The sequence below is a fragment of the Gorilla gorilla genome, chromosome 20, assembly GCF_029281585.2.
Source record: "Gorilla gorilla gorilla isolate KB3781 chromosome 20, NHGRI_mGorGor1-v2.1_pri, whole genome shotgun sequence".
Classification (NCBI taxonomy): domain Eukaryota; kingdom Metazoa; phylum Chordata; class Mammalia; order Primates; family Hominidae; genus Gorilla; species Gorilla gorilla.
Window position 1 is genome coordinate 58247721 of NC_073244.2, and position 23869 is coordinate 58271589.

Genomic DNA, 23869 nt, shown 5'->3' on the forward strand with positions numbered 1-23869 from the left:
TTACTCCAAAGGGTTTATTGAGACAAGTTTTCACATACAAGATGGGGGCAGAGGGGTTAGGGCTTATAAACAGGAACCTGGAAGGGGACCGAGGGTGCAGGGTAGAACCAAACAAGAGAGTGAAATAAATAGAGGGAAAGAGTGGAGACAGGGAGGAGACTGACTGAGACCATCACACAGTGATAATGCGGGTGGGGCGGCGCCATGAAAATCCCGTTATTTATACAGATATACAGGGAGTTCAGGGGGACCCGAGGCCCACTCCACCCTCCATGCCCCAGGGAGGGGCACAAGAAAGCCGTCTCTACCCATGGGCGACCCCATGGGGCGCTGGGAGGGCTGCCCTAGGAGTGTTGGGCAATCCCTGGCCTGGAGGCCTTGGTTAGTGTCTGGAAAGCAGTGGAGAGGGCCGGAGGGGAGGGGCAGCCAGGCCGGGGCTCAGCTCTGAGGCTCCCGGCTGCCACCCTTTCTCCCAGCACAGCTCCTGCCCAGGTCTGGGAGGATGGGGGATGGGGGAGCAGGAGCTCAAGGGGAGAACCTGGCACCTTCTGGAGTCTTGGAAAAACTGATCCCTAAAGACACCCGGCCCTGGCTATGCTGCCCTCTGGAAGGCAGCTCCGATACCAGGAGCGGCTGTCAGGGCACAGGGGGAAACCCCAAGGCCATCCTCGGGGGTGATTCCTGAAAGGGGCCCATCCCCAGGCTGGATGCTTGGGGAAGGCAGCCGTGGGGGAGGGATTCCTGGGGAAAGGGCCATTAGCACCACCAGGCTCCATGGCAAACAGACAGAGGCCAGGCCTCTGCACCTCCAGTGAGGCTGGGAGTCCCCTGCGGGAAAGAGAAGGGAGGGGAGACTGAGCCGCCGCCTCTAGGGCGCCTCTGAGGCCTCAACCCCTCCCCTGCATGCCCAGGGCTCCCCCAGTGAATCTCACAGGACGCCCCTGACTGGACTGCGGGGCTCAGCACACCTGGCAGTACTAGGCATGGGCGTGCAGAGACTCAGAATGTGGGGTTTCTGCCCTCACCTCAGCCCCACCTGCCCGGCCCTGCACCCCAGCCAGCGTGGCGGCCAGGGCAGGGCCAGGTGGGCATCATACGAAGACCTTGGCCAGGGCATCAGCGCCAGCACTGGCAATGAGGGCCTTGCTGGGGTGGCAGGCGACAGCGTGGATGGCCTCCTCGTGCTTCTTGCGGTGGGCCGTGATCTCCTGCACGCACGTTTTGTTGTCCAGGCTCCAGAGACGCAGGGAGCAGTCATGGCCTGCACAGGTGTCGGGGACAGAAGGGGTGGTCACTGGGCTCCTCGCTCAGACGCAGCCCTGGAACCCCTCACCTGGCCTTGTCCAAAGGCCTCAGGGGAAGTGGGGCTCAACTCTCCTCTCTCACCCTCTGCTCATCACCTCCTGTGGCCCGCCCAAAGGAGAACCCTGGTCCCCTCCTGTCCACAGTCCATCTCACCCCCCAGCATTTCTTGAGCAGCTACTGCACACTGAGCCCCAGGGCGGCAGGGGGCAGTGAACAAAACAGGCAACTCTCCCTGCCCCGCGCAGTATTGACGCTGCAGCTGGGCAACAGGAAGAGAAAGAAGAAAGCAACCCAGCCGGTCAGTGTGAGGACAGAATGGCCCCAGGAGGAATGCAGGGAGCCTTCCAGGCAGAAGGACAGGCGCGAAAGGTCCTGAGGCAGGAGGTGGGGGTGGCCACAAGAGCCTTAGCAGGGGCTTGGGGAGAAGAGGGGAGAGGACGGCAGGCTGGGCAGGGCCCTGGCGAGGAGAAGTTTAATTTAGGGTCAAGAGGATCAGGCAGGGCAAAGGCTCAGCTCCCTCCACTGTCTAGTGGCCCCCAGAATAGAGCCCTGTCTGGGCACTGGGCGGGAGCTCACTGACCAGCCCCTCACCCACCAGAGGCTGCCAGCACAGGCCCGGAGGCAGAGCCCAGCCACAGCCTCCAACACCACGGCCTGCGCCTCTTGTGCACACACACTCACTTGCTGCACTCACTGCAGGCCTCACCCTTCACCCCCACAGCAACCTCCAGTCTCCTTCTCCACCCCCCCACATCACACTCCATCCCTTCTAAGCACAGCCACGTTGCTGGCCTCAATGTCCTTATCCAGAGACAACAGGGTGAGAGCACAGAAGTCCCACGGGTACCCCCAGGTAGACCTGGACTGATGTTACAGAGCTTCAATGGCCAAGTTACAAAGCGTCTGGGCATCAGGGCCCACATCTGTAAACTGGGGATCAAAGTACCAACCGCACACGCTGCTTAGAGGCCCAGGCTGCTTAGAGGCCGAATGAGACGATGCAGCTCCAGTGCCCCAGAGGAGGGCCCCAGCGGACTGTGCTGCCCCCTATGGTCACCACGGTCATTCCCGCCCAGCCCAGCTTCCCCCAGCCCTGGCCCCCGGGGCCCCCTGAGCACTTGCCTGGAGCCAGTGCCCAGGCCTCTTCCTCCCCTTCTCCCCAACCCTGGTGGGACTAGTGTGCCCAACTTACTTCCTGACATCAGGAATGCGCCGTTGGGGTCCACGGCTAGGCAGGTGACTGCGTCCAGGTGTGCAACCATGGAGTGCACTGGCTTACCTGAGGCGAGAGGGGCGGGTGGCAGGTTCCCCTCCCACTCTGGGCCTCGCCTGAGAGAGTGAAAGGACTGGAGGAGAGACTCCCAGAGCCTCCCACAGGGACGCAAGCATCTCTGCTGCCTGCCTCTGGCCCTCCCCACCCACCACGAGCACAAGGGGCTAGGCCTCACCTGTCCGATTGTCCAGGAAGCGGATGCCCCTGTCGTCGTGGGCGGTGATGGTGAGAGGCTGGTTTGGATGACTCACCACTTGGTTGATCTGGGTTGGACCTGAAGGAAAACGCAGGAAGAGGGAAGGATGTCAAGTGGAAAATCAGGAAGACCGGAACAGAGGCGCAAGCGCAGCGTGACAGCCCCTACACCAGCCTCTGCCTGGATGTCGACGGGGACTGGGCGAGGGCACTCCAGTCCCCGACCGCAGTGCTGGTTCTGCACAAGCAGCCCCTGGGCCCTGTTTTGGGGCTGGGGGAAGAGGAATAACAAACATGAACACATTCCGCCACTCTACCAAGAGGGCCCGACGGGGCGGCCCTGACGCGCTCTCCCCACTCAGCCCCGCCAGTGCCCTGGCTGTGAGGGCCGGGGGCCCTCCACTGGGACCCGACTTCCTTCCTGCTCAGGGCCTGAGGGTGCAGGGGAGTCATCTGAGCTGACTGACAAGGGGTCGCCAAAGCCCCAGGAGGAAGTGGGGCCCAGAAGACACTGAGACCAATTCCATGAGCTGATGTCAGCCCCCTTACCGCTGCTGCCCCGGGACTCCAGCGTGAGGAGGGCACTGCCAACCTCCATGTCATACAAGACTGTGTCGCCAGAGCGGAAGGAGGCCACTATGTGGGCAGGCTCGGTGCTGGTGAAGGCCACTGAGGTGGGGACCCCATGCTCTGAGGGCACAGGGAAGAGAAGGCTGCTGAATGGACCCTCAGACCCAGCCCTGCCCCAGGGTGGGGGACAGTGGGTGGGAGGCCTGGGGCCTCAGCAGGAACCACTCTTGATAGCCTCCAGATCCCGCACAGCTCCAGGGTGAGGCGCCGGGGCCCCCACTCACCGCTGGCTGTGGGGAAGGTGCAGAGGCAGGCCGGGCTGCTGCTGCTGGGGTCCCAGATGCGGACGGTGCCATCGGCAGAGCAGGAGGCCAGGCGCTGGGAGGTGGGACTGAAGGCCAGGCCCCACACGGCGTCCCCGTGGCCCTCCAGGACGTGGCTCAGCACGCTTGGGTCTGCACCCACCGCAGGGAGGAAATGAGCTGTGTCAGGGCTGCCAGCTCCTCCCTGGACAGCCCAGAGCCCCAGCTCTGCCAAGCCCCAGGCAGCTGGGCTCCAATCACCCACGCACCCGCTTCACGCCTGGTGCCCCTTGGAACTGTCCACTGCCAGGACAGCCCGGCAGCTGCTCACACTGCCCACTAGCTCTCCAAGGAAGGTTCTAGGGCTCCAGAAGGCAGGGATTTCCCTCTATTCACGGCTGTCTCCCCAAGCAGGGCCCAGAAACTGGGAGCTCAGTACAGAATTTTTCGGGCTCCATTAAGGAAGAAGGAACAGCATGTTTCTGTGGCCCCAGGAGCGGCACGCAGCCTGTGCTGGACAAGGGTTGGTCCCAACCCTGGCCCGAGCAGTCTTTTCAGCCCATGGCCAAGTGCATGGGCTTTGCCTGGTCTCTCCAAAGCCCCCTGGTCATTCAGAGGTCCAATCACTGCTTCCCTGGTTGCTGGAGTCCACACCAGCAGCTCTGGCCTGCTGACACCGAAAGTGTGGTGGCTAATGTAGCTGGGACCGATCCTGACCTTGTGCAGGTGAGCCTGTTCTCTAAAGTCTGTCCTCCCCTTGAGAGGAGACAAAGACCTCTGAACTCTGCCCGGACAAGGTGGAGCACAGGGCCAGGTGCATGATCAAGAGGAGGCAGAGCCGGGCGCAGTGGCTCATGCCTGCAATCCCAGCACTTTGGGAGGCCAAGGTGGGTGGATCACCTGAGGTCAGGAGTTCAAGACCAGCCTGGTCAACATGGTGAAACCCCGTCTCTACCAAAAATACAAAAAATAGCTGGATATGGTGGTGCGTGCCTGTAATCCCAGCTACTCGGGAGGCTGAGGCACGAGAATCACTTGAACCCAGGAGGTAGAGGTTGCAGTAAGCCAAGATCAAGCCACTGCATTCCAGCCTGGGTGACAGAGTGAGACTCTCTGTCTCAAAAAAAAAAAAAAAAAAAAAAAAAAAAGGCAGAGAACAGGGGGACAGATGTTGAATAGAAGTGACAGTCTGGTCACTTCCCTACTTAGGTCTTAGATGCTCCAAAGAGAAAGCCCCAACTAGCTCCAGCCTGGCCCAGCTAACTCCACCTTCTCTGCTTTCTCTGGACATGCCCTCCCGTCAACCACGCAGAGACCCTGGCGGATCCCCACACACAGAGTACACGGCATGGCAGAGCAGAGGCTGCCAGGGCCAGCCACGCCTGTGCATGGGCTGCTCCCAGCCTGGGCTGCCTCAGCTCTGCCTTCTGGACGCCGGCTCACAGAGATTCTCAGGCAGCTTCACCACCTCCTCCCACAGCCATCATTCCCATCCCGGCTGGCTCGTCCCTTGGCCACGCGCTGCATCGCGCTGCTCACAACAGAGCAGACAGGGGAGCCGTCACACGCACTCCTGAGGCCGGCAGTGTTGGCAAGAGGTGGACGCGATGTGTGCGTGCGTGGAGGGGACGGCCAGGCCCCAGTGGATGTGAGGGGAAGGCGGGAGGCGTTGTCCTCACCGTAGCCATCATAGGGATCCATGCTGAGGTCTGGAATCTTCCAACTATGGATGCAGGCATCTGCCCCGCCACTGTAGCAGTATTCACTGTTGCTGCCCATAGCCACAGCCAACACTGGGCCCCTGGAAGGGACAAATATGTGGAAACGGGGATGAGACAAGCTCAGGGCCTCCCCTGGCCACAGGACCTAAGTTCCCTACTAGCATTCTTCAAGGATGGCCAAAAGGAATTCAGCGACTGGGGCTCTGGCCATGCTACCTGGACAAGCTGCCTGTCCCCTGCCCTCCCCCACCCCACCTCCATCTCCTCCCCTGAAGGGCTGTGCTGAGTACCAGCTGCCAGGGAATGTGAAAGTCAGCATGGAGCCCCAGGAGCCAGGGTTGTGTATATCATGAAGGGGGCGGGGACTCAGAGCCCCCTGCTGTCCTGCCTCCTGCCGTGGGCCTCCCGCGATGGCAGTGAGCAGGTCAGGAGTCAGGCTGCATTTAGGACGAGTTTCTAGCAGGCTCAGGGGCACCTCCCTACCTGTGAGCCCGGAAAGCATGTATAGGTTCCACATCTAGCGCCGCATTCCTGTGGGATGACAGAGGAGCCTGATGTCACTGAGACCCTGTCACCCCCGTCCCCAGATGCCCCTGCCCCCGGCTCTGAGCTTGCTGCCCTCACTTCTTGGCCGTGACCGCCTTCTGCAGGTTCCAGAGCTTGAGCGTGCCGTCCTCGGAGGCGGTGAGCAGAGCCGACTGGCTGTGGTGGAAGGCCAGGGAACGAATGCCGTCGTAGTGCGAGCGCAGGGTGAACTTGGGGTTCCACGTCTTCTTAAAAGCATCTTTGCTGTCAGACAGCTGGGGTTGGGGGGAGCTGCCTCAGTGTCTTCGCATCCATCCCAGCAGTCATGCAGACACCGACACCCAGGGCTTGAGGCCCCGTCTTCCACCCACATGACCCTGGCAGGAATGCCCTCAGAGCCTGGGCTCCAGCCGGGACCTCTCCCCTTCCTCTGCTGGGCAGAGTCTCCATGCTCGCCCAACAAGTCCCCACACTGCGCTGGGTTCTGGAGAGACAAAGGTGAGCCTGACCCCTTGGGGTCTTGCAGTTGAGAGGAAGGGGAATGGGGGACACAACTGGACCATCCCACAAGTGTGCAGGATCATCAGCCATGAGCAGGGCAATGAATTAAAGATGCACAGAGAGACATCAGGCAGCCTGCCCTCCTCCCTGGAGGCCACTGAGGCTTTCCTGAGGAAGCACGAGCGAGCAGGACTTCACCAGATAAGGAGAGGGCCCTGGAGAGGGAAAGGGCCCGTGCAGAGGCCCTGAGGCAGCAAGGGCGAGCCCAGGCCTGAGAGGTCATTGGTACAGGCTGCAGGAGGCAAGGAGAGTGGCAGGGGATGAGACAGGTGCTGGGTGGTGAGCCCCGGAGGAATGCGCATTTCATCCTAAGAAAAAGCCTCGGAGAAACAAGGAGCTGGGGAAGTGTTTAGAGCAGGGGAACGACATGGCTTGTTCCTGCCACCCCTGAGAGGCTTAGATTAGGGGCAGGTAAAAGTAGCCACAGACGGGGCACAGTGGCTCATGCCTGTAATCCCAGAACTTTGGGAGGCCAAGGCAGGACGATCATTTGACCCCAGGAGTTCGAGACCAGCCTGGGTAACATAGGGAGATCCCCTCGAGGAGCAAAAAAAAAAAAGGTAGCCTCAGAGAAAGAGGTTGAGAGGCCAGGAAGTCCCAGGGGAGATGAGGGCACGGAGACCAGACACGTGACCATGAAGGGGAGGCAATGCACAAGTGGGAGAGCTGTGGGGGCCTCTGTCCACCACGCTGCATGCGCCCTGGTGCCGCTCACCCAGCAGGGGACCCGGAGAGGGCCAGGTTCAGGAGAGATGACGAGCAGAGTACCAGGCAAGCCTCAGCACCATGCCCCAAGATGGGCTCCCAGCTGACGTCCCTGCCTCAGCTGTCCCTTCTGCCACAGTTCTTTAGGGTCAGAGGATCTGCTACTGTGTGGTTCACTCACCCCCTCCCCTAGCGGGGCTCAGAACACTGTACTTCCCCAAGATGAAGTGACATCTCGGGGCGTGCAGAGGGACCCCATGGCACACTCCACTTCTCAGGCCTCTGCTCTGACCCCCCTTCCTGAATCTCACAGCAGTCCCCACCCAGCCTTGCTAGGGTCACCAACACTGGAAATCCCATTCTGTCACAGTAAAATGTGCACATGCACCCACACCAAAAGCTCCCAGCTGGCCAAAGGCTCCCAGATGGCCAGAGGCCCGTCCACTGAGGCCCGGAACATTTCATTTCAGCCCAGCTGCCCATTCACACTAGATTGGCCTGACTTGGCAGAGCAGGGGGTGGCTACAGGTCATCTTCCTGCATTCCAAATCACCAGGGTGGGAGGGGTACTGAGTGGAGGAGCCATGGAACTGTGATTATTAAGACACAGGCTCCAGAGTCTTCCAGGCCCTGCGCCTTGGCGACCGCAGTCAAGTCCCTCCACCGTCTACATCTGCACCCCTCTGTGAAACAGGATGAACAGGGCATGGGCGGCACCCAGTCAGAGCTTGCAGGGGCTGGCCCTGGGCTCAATGCCCAATGGGGACAGTGTGGGGGGCACCCGGAGAACTTACATCGCAGCTGAGGTCGTTGTCGTTGGTGACGGTGAGATCTGCCAAGTCCCCCAGGCTCACCTCCCCGCCCCCGATAGTGTCCATGATGAAGACGTCTGAGGAGAAGCCAAAGGAACCTGGTAGGGGGAGGGGAGGGAGAGGCAGAGAGGGCCAGGGAGAGAGAGAATGACAGAGAGAGGCAGAGAAAGAGATAAAGAGCAAGAGAGAGAGACAGGGAGAGGACAAGATGAAGAATCACAGCTGGAAAGAGACAGAGAGACAGACAGGGCAGGACAGACAAAAAGAGAGGGAGACAGACAGACAGACGAACTTTTGGGGCAGGGAGGCTGCAGACTGGAGGCTGGGCCTCGACCCTGAGGACACAGAAGCCCTGGGCTCAGCTCTGCAGCCTCCCTCTGCCATGGGCCCGCAGGACTGGGACCAGGTAGGGGGTGCCTCTTACCTTCGTGTGGCCGGGGCTGGGGTGTGCCAGGAGGCGGGCCAGTCACTTTTGGGGGCAGCCCATCCACATCCCGCAGGTCAGCCAGAATGCCTTGGAGTTTGACCCGACGGCTTTCTGCAGGGTCGAGGCATAGGGCCGGAGTCGCCCAGCAGTTCCAACCCAGTTTGGCATAGGTGACGCCTTCCCCACAGAGGGCCTCCTGCCACTCTGTGGGGCTGTGAAGCTCTGGCCCCGGGGGAGGGGGGGAATGGGCAGAGGAGAGGAGGTTGATTGGGCCCCTCCGTGGGGCAGTGGGCAGGTCACTGCCTTGCCTAGGCCTCAGGCCCCAGCCACCCATCCCATGTATCCTGAGAGCCCTCCTAGCTGGGAGTCACAGGACAGGGAGGAAGATGCGGCCCTCCCACCTGCCTCTCCCCAACTGGGTCCTCATCCTGTTCCCTCCTTGAGGCCAGCCAGAGCTGGACGCCCGCCCTGGAGGGCTGGCGGCCCCACTTCAGGAAGAGCCAGGACTGCCTGTGTCTCCATGGGGATTTTCCAGGGAAGGGGTGAGGGGCCGGCGGCCATGACCTGGGCCTCCTGCTCTCCTTGGCTACCCTCCTCTCAGGAAACATATCCGTCCGGTAGAGAGACCCTGTACAGGAAGCAGCTGCGGGCAGCTGAGCCTGCTCCCACCCCCTCGATGGGGAAGGCAAGCAGGGGCTGGCCAGAAAACGTCAGCTCACCCAGCTCATGGGGGCTCCCATCCACAGTGCACCGCCGAGGGTCTGGAGCCCCTTCCCCATCCTCTCCTGAGCCCAGGAAATCAAACTCATTGATAGCATCCTCGGAGTCGTCTTCCTCATCCTCGTCTTCCATTTCGGGCACCAGAGCCTTGGATGGGAGCTGGCGCATGGAGAAAGCCAGACAAGTCAGGGGGCCTCTTGTCCAGAGACTAAGCCACCTCCGTGCCTAGGAACAGATAAGCCGGGGCTCTGGGCCCGTCTCTGTTCATGGGGCTGCCTCAGCCGCCAGCCAGCTGCCCTGGAGCGCCCCCTGCTGGGCCTTGGACAGCTGCTACCACTAGGGCCGGTTGGCCTGACCCCACCCTCACGCAGTCCTTCCCCTAGCCAGGGCTCAGCCTGCTCCAGTCCCCCAGCAAGGTGCCTCGGATGAAGAAAAGTCAGATAATGCAACAATCTGCCTGCAGGGAGGGCAGATATGCACTGGTGTCCGTGTGTGAATATATGGAGGTGCAAACAAGTGAGGACGAATGGACCACAGCATTGCAGCGATAAACACAGCACCAGCAGCCGTGCTGGCACAAGAGCAAATTCCACTCACTGAATGACCACTGACTACCCCTCGCAGACACGACTTCACTTAACCCCCAACCCTGCGAACAGCTACCGTGAACACTGTCATTATCATCCCACATTACAGGCCAGGAGACAGGCTGAGCAGCAGGAACCCACTTGCCCTAGGTCACCAAGGCCAAGCTCTGCCCACTGTGAACTCCTCCAGGGCGTGGCTGGCCCCTTCCACATGTCAGCCCCCCAGGGTGAGTTTGGCGACACCTCTCGGGCACCAGTGAGGGGCCAGCCTCTGACCTGCATGGGGGGGACCAGAGGGAAGGGGCATGGAGAAGACCTAGGGCCAAGGTTTATTCGACACTTGTGCAAAGAATGGGGAAGGGGAGGGTTTAGACAGCATGCCCAGAAAGGCAGCAGCCGGGCTCAGGACTCCAGAGGAGGGAACCACCACAGGTGCTCTGAGGGGCACACGAGTGGCAATTGTGCTCTGCCAACAGTGCCTGGAACCATGAGGGCTCCACCACTACCAAGTGCCACCAGCGCCACTAACACCTACTGAGCACTTGGGGGACAGCCACCGTGCAGCTGAGGGCTTCCTGGGCACCAGCTCATTCTAATTAAATCCTCAACAATTCAGACGGAGGGACTCAGCCCCATCTAAAGGGTGAGGAGACTGAAGCCAAGACAAAGAAGTGTGGGCCCAAACTCACGCAGCTGGGCCAGCGCCCCCTGGGAGCCATGGGCAGTCCCCTGGGTTCCCAGCTGGGCCTCGCTGGAGGGCTGCTGCGTAGAGACAGAGAGCCCTACCCAACCAGCCAGCCCAAGGGTGTGGGCCCGAAGGGGTGCAAACACCATGGATGATTCCTGATGGAATGGGTGGAGGGGTGGAAAAGGACTAGAAATTCTCAGAGGTGTGGGAAGGACCAAGCGTCTGGACCAGGGGCCAGCGTTTTGAGACCCTGGACTCAGCCCTCCTTCTCTTCCTCTAGGCCTCCTGCAGTGCTGCGGCTCCGTGCACGCCACTCTACTTGGGGTGCGACTCTGTGCTGAGCCACACTGGGGATACCGGAGATGGAGTGGAGGCCCACACAGGCCCAGTCCCTCCCAGGGAGGGGTCAGGAGGAATACAGACCAGACAGGGAGGACCCCAGAGTGGCCAGGGCCAGGGAAGGGAGCCCAGGGTGAGTCAGAGAAGGCTTCCTGGAGGAGGGGGTGTCTGAGCTGAGTCTAAAGGAGGAAAGAAAGGGGACCCAGGCAAAGGGACCCGCTAATGGGAAGCCCGGGGCTCAGGGAAAGCTCCGAGGCCATCTCCCACAGGTGCCTCCTTCATAGGCACATGCCCCTGCCTCCACCACAACGCGTCCTTCTGCACATGACTATTTACAAGGCCGCTGCTGGCCACAAGCTCCTCCAGGCCAGGGCCTGTGTGTCTCCATATCCCTGCTGCCAGCACACACCGCAGCCCCTGAAGGCCCAGGCTGACTCGGAAGGGCTTCGATCAGGTCACACCCAGGCCAGGCTGTGCAGGGCGTGGAGGAAGGGCTCACCTTCACACGCTGCTTCTTGTGCTGCACGCTGTCCAGCTCATCGTCCTCGTCGCTGTCTTCGTCCTCGCAGTTCTGCAGGAAGGGGATCTGCCCCAGCACTGAGCCGCCCAAGCGCTCTTTGCCATCTTTGCCTGCCGCGTTCCTGCCAAAGACAGCAGAGCAGAGGAGGCATGAGTCCTGGCAGGTGTCAAAGCTCAGATAGGAAGGTGCCCTCCCAGGCTTGGTGGCCAGAGCCCAGACCCAGCTAACCCCCTAAGCCCTGAGCAGCCTTGACTCTGGTCATACACAGAGCCCCAACCCCAGCCTCTGCCCAACAAATGCTCATTCCAACTGGAAGCCTCACTCAGACCGCAAACGGGGCCCTGCTCCTCAATGACCGCCGACCTGAGTTTCAGAGGGCCAGCCCCCAACCCTGGTCACAAATCCCCATCCTGTGCTGAGTCAGAAGGAAAGCTGGATGAGAAAGTGCCACTGACTCAGCAGTCCTCATTTCTACAGCCCAGTCAGACCACAAGGGCAGGTCAGGCAGGAAGCAAACATGCCCTGCAGGAAAGAGGAACTGGCCATTCTACAAATGCTCGGGGAGGCGCCGAAAGCCAGCCAGCCTCGCGCAAGCAGGGGCGCCGGCGATCCCTGCTACCCAGGAGCCTGCACTATCCCCAGCAACAGATGGCACTCCTCCTTCCACCTCCTGGCTTCCAACTTCATGACAAGTTATAGCAGAGGAGGTACTGACCCAGCCTGACTGCGGGAGAAGGCAGGGTGCAATTCCAAGTGCAGATCGATGCAAACATCCCCCCTTTCTGCCATCAGGTTGATGCCCTGGAGGTCTTGTCAACTGCCAGTTACCAACGGGTGCAGAGGTCACTGCAGATGTACCCTCTCGCCTCACGGCTGCCGTCACCAGAGCTCCACTCCATCCTCAGAACACTCGCTGCACTTGCAGCGGGACACAGGACTCCATTCTCACCGGCCTTCCTCCCACAACGACACTGACACGCCACACAGGCTCAGCCTCTTTCTCAGCTTCCTCCTCCTGTTCCTCCCTCCAGCCTCTAAGTGGGAGAGCACCCGGGCAGTCCCCAGATCTCTTCTCTGCGTCATCTACACTCACTCCTGCAGGCACTGCAGACGGCCATGGCTTTCCAAAGAATGCCCATGTGCTTGTTCAACTAGAGCTATGTTTAGGGGCCAAATGCCCCCCAGCTCCAGATGAGCTCTGCTTCTCCACTTGGGGGTAAACAGGCCCCTCACACTTCACACAACTTCGGCGGCCCCCAGAACTTCCACTCCCAGGCTTCCCCGTCTCAGGGGATGCTGCTCCAATGGCTCACACCAAACCCTGGAGTCGCTCGTTTCTTTTCCTCTCCCCTTAGCTGCAGTCCTTCAGTGTCGACTGCCTGAAAGCCTCTGGGGAAGCTGACACCTCTCGCCTCACCACCGCTAAAGTCCGTCAGCTCTGTCCCGGACATCGAGCCATCTCCTAACTGGTCCGCCTGCCTCCTCTGTGACCCTCCCACACCTCTCCTTAGAGTGGATCAGGTACGTCAGATTATGTCACTCCGCTGCTCGAAAGCACTGGCTTCCCACAACCCTGAGTCAAACTCAGGGTTGACTATTCCAGCCCAAGGCCCTGAGTGGCTGACTCCTGAGACCACAACCTCCCCGCAGCCCACGCCTCACTGCCTGCGGCCATGCCGGCCTCGTGCTGCTTCTGTGCAGGCTGCGTCTCTCCTGCCTCTGGACCTCGGGGTTCACTGTGCCCTCTGCCTAGAACATTCTCCTCCCAGCCACTCGTGTGGCTTACCCTCCATTTAATGCCCACAGAGGCCCTCCCTGCCCACCCCCCACAGAGGAGCACATATTGGCCCTCGTGGTCTCCATCGTGCTTAGCATCACCTACGTGGCCTCACTTGTTCTGCTTAACTGACAATTGCTGATGAGAGTGAACAAGCCAGAGATTCCTGAGGGTGACGACCACGTATGCTCCACTCTCTGCTGGCGAGGCACCCAGGGTGTGCCTTCGGTAAGCACCCCACTCGACCGAGAAGCGGGCAGGCCTGAGTATCAGGACGGGGGCAGGGCTGGAGATGAGGCCATGGCGAAGTGTGTGGAGGGAACCCAGGACAGAATCCGGGGGATCCCAGCAGTGAAGGGACTCAGGGTTTCAGAACAAGGGAGCCCACGGCATACTCCAGGAGGAGGGGCCACCACGGCACCCAGCGCCATCAGCTGACACTCTGACCCTGGCCTTCACCAGCAGTCAGGAGGAACAGAGAGACACACCTGCCATGTCCATGGGCTCACCTCTTTATCTGCTCCTCGATCTGTTTCACCAGCAGCGACTCCCCGCCACTGAGCCCCGCAGGGCCTGGTGGAGCCCTGGGGGCCCCTTCACTCGGCTCCACTGCCCCATTGAGCTCCAGGGAGCGGCCCAGCAGGGAACGGACGCGCTTGGACCGCATGTCGAGGATGGTGTCTGTGTAGCCCACCTCTTCCAGGTACCTGCAGGAGTGCAGAGCCACGTGGGTCAGACATCCCCTGAGCTTCTTCATGTACCACAGGGGCCAATGCAAACCGAGACAACCTCGTAAGGGGCCACTTAAGAGCATACACCAAAATCTGACATAAGCACACCCTCGCTCCAGCAGTTCCCCGTCAAGGCTATTTCCAGTGGAAGCCCTTGTACACACACACAATGCTATGTGTGAGGGTGCTCCCTGCACTGCTGTATGGAGAAGCCGAAGCACAGGGACCAGCCTCAGCACCCACCGACAGGGGCTGTGTCAGCAAATGACTCATAGCGCTGCGAGGCAGAAGATCAACAGGGCAGAGCCTTAAGGGAAGCTGGCCACGGTAAACAGCAAAACGAAAACGCTAAGTTCTATGATCCACATGATGCCAATGTTTGTAGAAAAAAACAAAAAGGCGTTAATGTGCATAAAGCTTACACAACACGCAAACACACGTTTGTATTATGTCCCCCAAGAGGCCTAGAAAGATCCATAAAAAACATAACAGCAGTGACCTCTGGAGAATGGGATTAGGGGCGTAAGAGGAACTTTTGCAACTTACTCTACTTACTTCTACAAATGAGCACTTATTACTTCTGCAATTTAAAAACTGAAGCCAGCTGGGACTGGACTAAAAGTAAAAAAAGAAGAAGGAAAAAAGAACAAAAATCAATTTGGGGTATCTGTGGCTTCAAAATACAGTGACAACAGTCCCTTGCTACTCCTCAGGAGGCTTCCTGGCCAGGAGGCCTTTGCCGTTCCCTGTCCCTTCGCAGCTCTGACCCTGTCTCTTGAACGTTAGGCTGCACGCACCTGCATGTACGTCTCATCCTGTGCGCCTGTGTGTGTCTGAGGCTCCTATCTCCCCACCAAAAGAGAGACAGGGAAGCACGGGGCTTTAAAGCTGGGCACTGGGGGCGGATTGCCCAAGATCCCACAAATTAACCATGCAACCTTGTGTAAACAGATCACCTCACCGCATGCCAGTTTTCTTACGAGGGGAACACTAGCATTACACCACAGAGATCTCAGTGAGGAGCCAACAGGTGGAAAATGTTTAGCACAGTGCCAGGCACGTAATAGGTACTTGGTAAGTGTAGCCTGTTAGTATTACTATTATTGTTTTAGGGTTATTGTTTGCACACACTTTAAGCTAGCAACCCCACTTCCAGATATCTAACTTGAGGAAATCAAGGATATGCACAAATACCTTCCTGATTTTTATCACACTGTCTATAATACAAAAAAATTAAAAGCAACCTCGACAAAATACAAGGAACTGACCATGGAGAGTTATGGTTATCTATATGACAGACATTATATGTTGGGTTTTTTTTCTCCATAGGACCAAAGGAAGGAAATTATGAGGTCTTCAAAGTGATGCAACATAACTAATTAATACGGAGAGATGTTCGTAACTCTTTTTTTTTTGTTGTTGAGACAGACTCTTGCTCTGTCGCCCAGGCTGGAGTGCAGTGGCACGATCTCGGCTCACTGCAAGCTCCGCCTCCCGGGTTCCCGCCATTCTCCTGCCTCAGCCTCCCGAGTAGCTGGGACTACAGGAGCCCGCCACCACGCCCGGCTAATTTTTTGTATTTTCAGTAGAGACGGGGTTTTGCTGTGTTAGCCAGGATGGTCTCGATCTCCTGACCTTGTGATCTGCCCGCCTCGGCCTCCCAAAGTGCTGGGATTACAGGCGTGAGCTACTGCACCCGGCTGATGTTTGCAACTCTTTAACAGTGAAAACAAATCCCAGCTTTTATAAAATATATAAGCTGGGCTGGGCGCGGTGGCTCACACCTGTAATCCCAGCAGTTTGGGAGGCCAAGGCAGGTGGATCACTTGAGCTCAGGTGTTCAAGACCAGCTTGGCCAACATGGTAAAATGCTGTTTTTACTAAAAATACAAAAATTAGCCAGGTGTGGTGGCACACACCTGTAATCCCAGCTACTTGGGAGGCTGAAGCACGAGAATCACTTGAACCCGGGAGGCAGAGGTTGCAGTGAGCCGAGATTATGCCACTGCACTCCACTCTGGGTGAAAGAGCAAGACTCTGTCTCAAAACATTAAAAAATAAATAAATAAATAAGTAAATGAAATACATAAACTGAGCAGTGTGGCTCATGCCTGTTGTCCCAGCTACTCAGGAGGCTGAGGCAGGAGATCACTTGAGCTCAGATCAAGCCTGCTGTGGGCTCTGACTGCACCACTGTACTCCAGCCTGGGAGACAGAGTGAGTTTATTTATTTATTAAGATAACTGAGGCAAAAATACACAGCCACGGAAGAAACTGAGACCATATATGGCAAAATGTTTATAGGGGTATGAAATTTCTTGGGTGGAGAAATTATGAGTGATTTTTCTCTCTGCTCTCCTATATCTTCTACATTTTCTAAAATGCACAAATCTCTTCAGCAATTAAAAAATAATAATTTGAGGCTGGGCACGGTGGCTCACACCTATAATCCCAGCACTTTGGGAGGCCAAGGCAGGTGGATCACCTGAGGTCAGGAGTTCAAGACCAGCATGGCCAACATGGTGAAACCCTGTCTTTACTAAAAATACAAAATTAGCTAGGCATGGTGGTGCATGCCTGTAATCCCAGCTACTAGGGAGGCTGAGGCAGGAGAATCGCTTGAACCCGGGAGGCAGAGGTTGCAGTGAGCCGAGATCGCACCACTGCACTCCAGCCTGGGCAACAAGAGCGAAACTCTGTCTCGAATAATAATAATAATGATAATAATTTGGCCAGGCGCAGTGGCTCATGCCTGTAATCCCAGCACTTTGGGAGGCCGAGGCAGGCGGATCACTTGAGCTCAGGAGTTTGAGACCAGCCTGGCCAACATGCTGAAACCCCATCTCTACTAAAAAATACAAAAATTAGCTGGGTGTGATGGCACCTGCCTGTAATCCCAGCTACTCAGAAGGCTGAGGCAGGAGAATCGTCTGAGGTGGATAGAGGCAGAGGTTGCAGTGAGCTGAGATCGTGCCACTGCACTGCAGCCTGGGCGACAGAGCAGAAACTGTCTCAAATAATAATAATAAATAATAATAACATTAAGAATTTGCTGGTCCAAACATGGTGAGTTACTGTGATCATTCACAGTCAATTACAGACCTACTTACAGATCTGCCTTCTCCCCACTTCCCACTACTGTATTTGATTAGTCTTTAAATAAATAATTAACAAATAAAAAACAATTTAATATTACCCTTGGGAAATAAAAAGCCACGCTTCATAAATCTTCGCAAGGTATCTAAAAAAAAAAAAAGCCACACAGGGCTCCTATGGCCACTGAGACCAAAAAAAAAAAAAAAAAAAGCCACAGAGGCATTCAGGGACACATTCCAACGGGGGCGTCCCCATGTCTGCCTCCTGCAGCAGGTTTCCTTCCCTCTCCCCAGGCCAGGCTCCGCCCACAGGGTGAAAGCCATTCCAGCCATGGCTGGCTAAGATCCTGATAGTTCAGCATCCCCAGTGGGGACGGAAAAGGACTGTGGAGTCTTTGGACTTATCTCTCAAGCCAAACGTGTCACGTGTCCCCAGCCCCACTCCCCTAGCACACTCACTGTCGGAGAAGCTGCCGCCCCTCCTTCCACACCAACGGGCTGTTCTCCAGGGTGACCGATTCCACGGGGCCATTGGAGACTGGCGGGTGAGAGAACGGAGGCTGTCTTAAGTCAGGCCACTGCCACCTACCCATCACCTCCTCCATCTTCCTCACCCCTCCAACCCAAATCGGTCACTGTCATGGGTCCTGTGGCATCACTTCCTGAGTGTTGGAACCCTGCTCTCTTCCCTTACTCGGGGATTCCTCCTCCTTGAAGCGGTCCTCATCTCTAGGTCTCCTGACTGGTGGTTCCCCAGACTGGCCCCCGACAAGATAAGGGTTTTATTTCAAAACTCTGGGTGAGTTGTCATTTTCCTTCACAGAAAGCTGGCCTGGTTCTGAGAGAAGGGCCGACTGGGTTCAAGCCCGGCTCTGCCCCATCCCAGCTGTGTGACCCTGAGTTAGTGTAAGCGGTGTCAGTTTTGTCCTCTGAGAAATGAGCTTAATGATAACAGCATCTCCCTCTTGGGAGTGCTGAGAGGATGCAATGAGATAATTTGCTTAGTATTTTATTCAAGTCTTTCCTGGGCATCTACGCTGTGCCTGGCCAGGGGCCTGGGCTACATGGGTAAACAAAGACCTGCCCTTGTGGAACTTCCGTTCTAGTGAGAGGAGCTGGCAGCAGGTAATGACCATCACTATCAGCTGAGCACACAAGGTCTTCTCAGCTTGCCTCGGCCAAGCTTCCCCCTCACCCAGCCCGCCCTCCCACATCCTCTGCCCTACACTGTTTGCCCAGGCACACTGACCGACTCCCTGTCCCTTAACTCTTTCAGCGTGCATCTCTGTATCTGTGCTCTCTCCCCTGACTCTCCTGCTGGGGAACGGAGTCATCTTTCAAGGAGCTTAGACTCTAAGGGACCAGAGGGTAGGGACCATGTCTCCCGTGCTCTCTGCTGTATTCCTGATCTGTGATACAAAGCCTGTACCCTACAAATAAAGTCTTTTTTGGATGAACGATTGAACGGCAACCCTGTTCAAATGCCACCTCCTCAGTGACGTCTTCCCCGGCTTTCCCGCACCGTCCCCAGCACTCTATAAATAGCCCTGGCGCCCACTCCTCGCAAAGGGATCCCGTGAGCTGCTCGTGTGTCTGCCTCTGTTGCACAGGGGGACCCAAGCAGGACTGGCCCCCAGGGTCCAGCACGGGACCTGGCAGCCCACAGGGAGGGCTCTGAGAGTGAGATTCCGCCCCTCCCCAGCCCCGGGGCCGATTCTGCCTTCTAAGGAGCAAAGTGAGAAAGAGGCACCCCATCTTCCTGCTTCTCCAGAACACTGAGATTCCGCGGGAGGGTGCCGACAGTGCGAGCATCAGAGGGTGGGTACCTTGTTCTGACACATCTGCTTTCTTCTCCCCCTGGTTCAGGTCTGTCCCAAACTTCAGTTTATGATATTTGGCCCTAAAAGAGCAAATGATTAATGAATAAGAGATGCGGGAGAGTAGACAGGGTCAGTAGTCACCTAAGGAATCCGGAATCCCAAACCCCAAATCACAGGGCCTCCCCCAGCTGGTCTCCTACTACTGAGGCTGAAGCATCCCCCCACACCCCTGGCCTGGTGGAAGAAACCACTCCCTGGAGTCAGGCAACCTAGGTTGCTCTCAGGGGTCCTTGAGGAAACCATCAGCCCTTGAAACCCCAGTTTCTTATCTGAAACAGGGCTAACAATACCCGTTAGGCTATTGGAAGGTATAAGGGATAACGGAGGTAAGGACTATACGATATTTGGCGCACAGTGGGCCACTAGCATCGTGAATATCGTTCCTGGTGTCTAACCCAAATCCCACCTACTCCGTCCTGTTTCTCCCCTAGAATCTTATGGTACTGGAATGATGGAAAAGAATGTCGACCCCAAATCTCCCTTAGCTGGAAGGAGGCGTGGCTGGTGGCCTCCTGACACTGTGCTTGAGATGGACCCAGAAGGCAGGCCCAGGGCAGGATGAAGGCTCACCTTTCCTGCTTCAGCGCATACTCTAGCATCTTGATCCGCCGCACCAGGTCCGTCTTTAGATTCTCCTGCCCTTTCCTCTCTCCCTGAAGGAAGGCCACCTGAGCCTGGGAGGGCAGACAGGAGGCAAAAGGAGACAACGGGGCTCAGGCTCAATGCCAGTGTGTCTATCACTCACCCAGGTATAGTGCCAGCCCACAGTCACCCCACAGTAATGGGCGGCAGCGACTTCCTCAGGCACAAAGATCCCAAGCCAGGGTTCAGGGAGCACTGAGAGGACAGGATGGATCTGTTTCCAGGGCCCCCTGCCACGTCACCCACAACGAGGGCCGAAGGGGAGCCCTTAACCCCTGATATAACAATGGGGCCAGCCTGGGCCTCACCTGGTGGCTGCCTTTGGGGGGAAGTCGGGTCAGGGACGGCAGTGGAGAGGAGGGTGGGCATTCACCGCCCTGGACTACCCCTGACGCCCTCTGGCAGGTGCTGTCCCTAAGGCTGCTGGTGGAGGTGGCGTCCCACTATTCTTACCAGAGCATCTGTCTCTGGGAGGCGTGGGAAGCTACTTCTGGAGCTTAGGGACAAGAGTGGGTGGCTCGGCTCGGCTCCTGCTCCAATAGAAAAGCTTTACAAGCCAAGCCCGCCGTGGGGACCAGCCGTCCCACTGCATTCCGCCCAGGGTGTGAGAGAAATGTGCCACAGACACGACCCCGGGTTCCTGCCAAGCACTTCACACCGTCTGCTGGCTTGAGCTGCCCCGTCTGCTCCAGTCTGTCAACAGGTCATTTGGAGACACTGGGCCCACTGCCTTCCAGGCAGGATCCTGGCCCCTGACCATGGTCCAGAAGCCCTTCTGCCAAAGCCCTGGCCCAGGGCTCATCTCTGGCTTCTCCCCAAGCACCCCACTGTTCCAGCCCAGAACAGCCAGAGCCCAGGCCCAACTTAGACACTTACTAGCTACATGATCTTACACAGGTCATCGGCCTTCTCTGAGCCTCCATTTGCCCCTCTAGAAAATGAGAGTCACAAGAGTGCCCTCCCCTCATGTGCTAGGTTCTGCTCAGTCAAGGCCTGGCACAGAATAAAGGCTAACAAATGCCAGCTTCTACTTCTTTCATCATTTTTATTCTCCCTGTCCATTGTTCGCAACTTCAAAATGGGCCCAGTTCCTTACGGGAGGTAGGATCCCTTGGAGACCCCAGATCAACTAGAAATGTCTGTGGATTGGCCAGGCACAGTGGCTCACGCCTGTAATCCCAGCCCTTTGGGAGGCTGAGGTGGGCAGATGACTTGAGGTCAGGAGTTCAAGACCAGCCTGGCCAACATGGTGAAACCCCATCTCTACTAAAAATACAAAAAACTTAGCCAGGCATGGTGGTACACACCTGTAGTCCCAGCTACTCGGGAGGCTGAGGCAGGAGAATCGCTTGAACCTGGGAAGTGGAGATTGCAGTGGGCCAAGATCGTGCCACTGCACTCCAGCCTGGGCGACAGAGCGAGACTTCGTCTCAAAAAAAAAAAAAAGAAATACATGTCACCAGTTACCTTATAGAAAAGAAAACTCATCTGTCCGCTTCAAGAATGGGAAATTTTTTTCCTTTTTAACACTTTTTACCAACACATATGTATATAAATGTCCAAGACCAGACAAGGAAACTACTTATATGACATCAACATCTCTGAAGCATGAGTTTCTGTCTTTTGTGTATCTTCTCAGTCCCCCAAATCTACTCTCTGAATCACTGGAGAAGGTGTGAGGAGAGGCAGACCGACCACCGAAGACAAGTCCTGACTTTCCTCCTCACTCTCCTCCCTTCCCTCCTGGGGTTTGGTGATTGATCCCTCAACCTCCCAGGGGCAGTTCAGCCTGCCGGGAACCTACACCTTGGTCGACACCTGCCACTGTTTGGTGACTGCCCACACACATCAGGTGCCCCAGTAAGGCACTGGGGAGTAACAGAGGAGCCATGTGGTTCCTGCACCCACAGGGCTCAGTCCCATGCAGGAGACAGGCATGAGCAGCAACTCACATGCAATGTGACTAGGACCCCATTGCGGGAGCGAAGGACACTATGGGAGGAGAGACAAGAGGCGACAATTCAGCTAAGGCCTGAAGCTGAAGAGAAGTTAGCCAGGGGAGGGAAGGGCCCTGCTGGCAGAGGACGGAGACAAGAGCTGCATGGTGGGCTTAAGGAACTCTAAAAAAGGCCAGGATGGCTGCTTCAGAACGTGTAAAAGGCTCAGTGAAGCCATGGAAGGGTTTTAAGTACAGAGAGGTAACCGACTCACATGTTATAAAGGCAGCCCCAGCTAAAACATGGAGAACTGACTGGAGGGAGTTCTGGAGGGAGACTAGAGGGAGGGAGCAGGAGAGCAGCAGAGCTGGACACAGAGACCCCCATCACAGATGAGGGCAGTCCCAGAAATTCCAGGACAGAACGGTAGTGGCCTGGACTAGGCCGGGGCAGTGGACACAGTAGTGGTCCATCTGTGGGGACAGCAGGTGGAGTTGGGCATCCCAACCAGACCTGTCACTGGCTGGGTTCCCCGTTCATCCCTCTGCTGCCTCATCGAGCCGTGGTCTCCCTCCTCCTAATGAGGATGTGAGGGTCTTCAGCTGCCCACTCTGCTTTGCTGTCCCTTTCCTAGTGCCTCTGGAAAGAGAACCAGAAAGACGTGGTTGGAGCATCTCAGGGAGGTGGAAACCCACCAAAAACGGGAAGCGTCATTGGCCAGTCTCTCCCTTGCTGCAAACGCCAGCAGCCCCCACGGGCTGTCTGGTCTGCGAGGGCCAAGGTAGGCCTGAGGGTCGGTAGGGGATCTGGAAGTGCTGCTCACCATATCCACCCACTGCCACTCCCTCTAGCCAGAGCCGCAGAGCATGCGCCCCCAAAACCTTCTGATACCTGGCAGCTACTGCCTCTCCGCCCCTCCAGCTATTCCCAGCAAGGCGACATCTAAAGGCTTCGGAGGAGTCCCAGCAATTCAGTCCTCCCAGGAGCTGATGCCTCTCTGAATTCGCTGCTTCCTGTCCCAGCTAGCTGGGAGGAGTCCCCGTTTCGTGCCATCTAGCCCTGCATCTCCTAAGGACCTCCTTCCCAAGCTTCAGCAGCTGCTGGCAGGAATGAGCCCCCAGGAAGCTGAAGTGGGGAGGGGCAGCTCCGCACATTCTCTGCTGGCACCGCACTCACTGCAGGTCCCTGTCGCTGCTCCTATACAAATCTCCAGTTCAGATCCCTCATTAAAAGGTCCCCCCATCCTCAAAAAGCTTCCCCTCTCAGAGTTACCACAGAACAGGGGCAGAGCCACACAATCAACTGTGCATGAACATCTACAGCTCTGCGGTCCCCTGCACGAACAAGCTTCCTCTGCCAGCCTGGAAGTTTCGGATGGGCAGAAACCGCGTCACTTACTTCTCAGAATCCCCCACCTAGCAAATGCCTGCTCATTATCAGACTGCAGCTCCGCCACCTTCCTGCTCCAAACTTATGGTGACTACTGGCAGGACCTCCCAGGGGGCTGCCTTCTCTGCCATTCAACACACATGTACCAAGCAGGGTCGCACGGCAGGTCTTCTGCTAGGAGCAGCTGTATTAAGCTCTTCAGAGAAAAGTTATTCAGAGTCCATCAGGAAAATCTGACACTGCCTAGCTCTTAAGGGATCTCACAGGGGAAGTCACACCGTCTGTTAGCACTAAGTGTTCAAGTAAAGGTGTGTAAAAGAGGTGCCGCTGATGGGAGAGTAAACTGGTGGGTCAACGTGGCAGAGTCATTCACTGTTTCTTTTTTTATTTTTATTTTTTTGAGATGGCATCTCGCTCTGTCACCAAGGCTGGAGTGCAGTGGTGTGATCTCGGCTCACTGCAACTTCTGCTTCCCGGGTACAAGCGATTCTCCTGCCTCAGCCTCCCGAGTAGCTGGGACTACAGGCGCCCGCCACCACGCCCGACTAATTTCTGTATTTTTAGTAGAGACGGGGTTTCACCATATCGGCCACGCTGGTCTTGAACTCTAGACCTTGTGATCCACCTGCCTCGGCCTCCCAAAGTGCTGGGATTACAGGTGCGAGCCACCGCGCCCAGCCCAGTCACTGTTTCATAAACATATCCATTCTACTATTCCACTCATCTGTTCTGCTTCATTCTTGCACAGGAATAAGGGGTTCTCACTGCAGCCATGTCTGATGGGGGAAAAACTAGAAAAAATCTAAAAGTCCACCAACCAGGGTCAAACTCAATCAGCTATGGTGCAAACATCCCGTGGGACGCTATGCAGCTATCAAAAAGAAAAAGAAAGAGTTCTCTGTGCTGATATGAAAGGAAAACCAAAACAGATTATTATGTCACAGAATGATACATACAGCAGTAGTTCATCTATTACATAAGCACAATAACTCTTCTCTCTCAGGAGAGAAGAGCAGGAAAGAGACGAAGAGAAGGAACTTTCCTTTTTCACTTACATATATATGTGTATACACACACTCACACACACACACACCCCTCTGAGATGTCTGAATTTTTACTAACTTAACAGAATAAAAGAAAACAAAAGCACAAAGTGACAGTGCTGGTA

At 56.9% G+C, this 23869-nt stretch overlaps 1 protein-coding gene across 3 annotated transcripts in view; it reads right to left on the reverse strand.

Moving 5' to 3' along the window:
- STRN4 (striatin 4) overlaps window positions 1-23869 on the reverse strand; it is a 26992-nt gene continuing 3123 nt past the window's right edge. The window contains exons 2-18 of one of the 3 annotated variants that reach the window (XM_063701476.1): window positions 19304-19407; window positions 18680-18753; window positions 17313-17391; window positions 13537-13734; window positions 11230-11371; window positions 9116-9275; window positions 8394-8507; window positions 7952-8046; window positions 5991-6166; window positions 5850-5897; window positions 5325-5446; window positions 3628-3798; window positions 3323-3463; window positions 2754-2852; window positions 2498-2584; window positions 1026-1261; window positions 1-828 (exon numbers count right to left, since the gene is read on the reverse strand). In XM_063701476.1, the coding sequence (XP_063557546.1) occupies window positions 1092-1261; window positions 2498-2584; window positions 2754-2852; window positions 3323-3463; window positions 3628-3798; window positions 5325-5446; window positions 5850-5897; window positions 5991-6166; window positions 7952-8046; window positions 8394-8507; window positions 9116-9275; window positions 11230-11371; window positions 13537-13734; window positions 17313-17391; window positions 18680-18753; window positions 19304-19407 (1980 nt within the window). In that variant the 3' untranslated portion in view covers window positions 1-828; window positions 1026-1091. Of the gene's footprint in view, window positions 829-1025; window positions 1262-2497; window positions 2585-2753; window positions 2853-3322; window positions 3464-3627; window positions 3799-5324; window positions 5447-5849; window positions 5898-5990; window positions 6167-7951; window positions 8068-8393; window positions 8508-9115; window positions 9276-11229; window positions 11372-13536; window positions 13735-17312; window positions 17392-18679; window positions 18754-19303; window positions 19408-23869 lie in introns of all 3 variants that reach the window. The other 2 variants (XM_063701474.1, XM_063701477.1) reach the window with 2 other exon arrangements.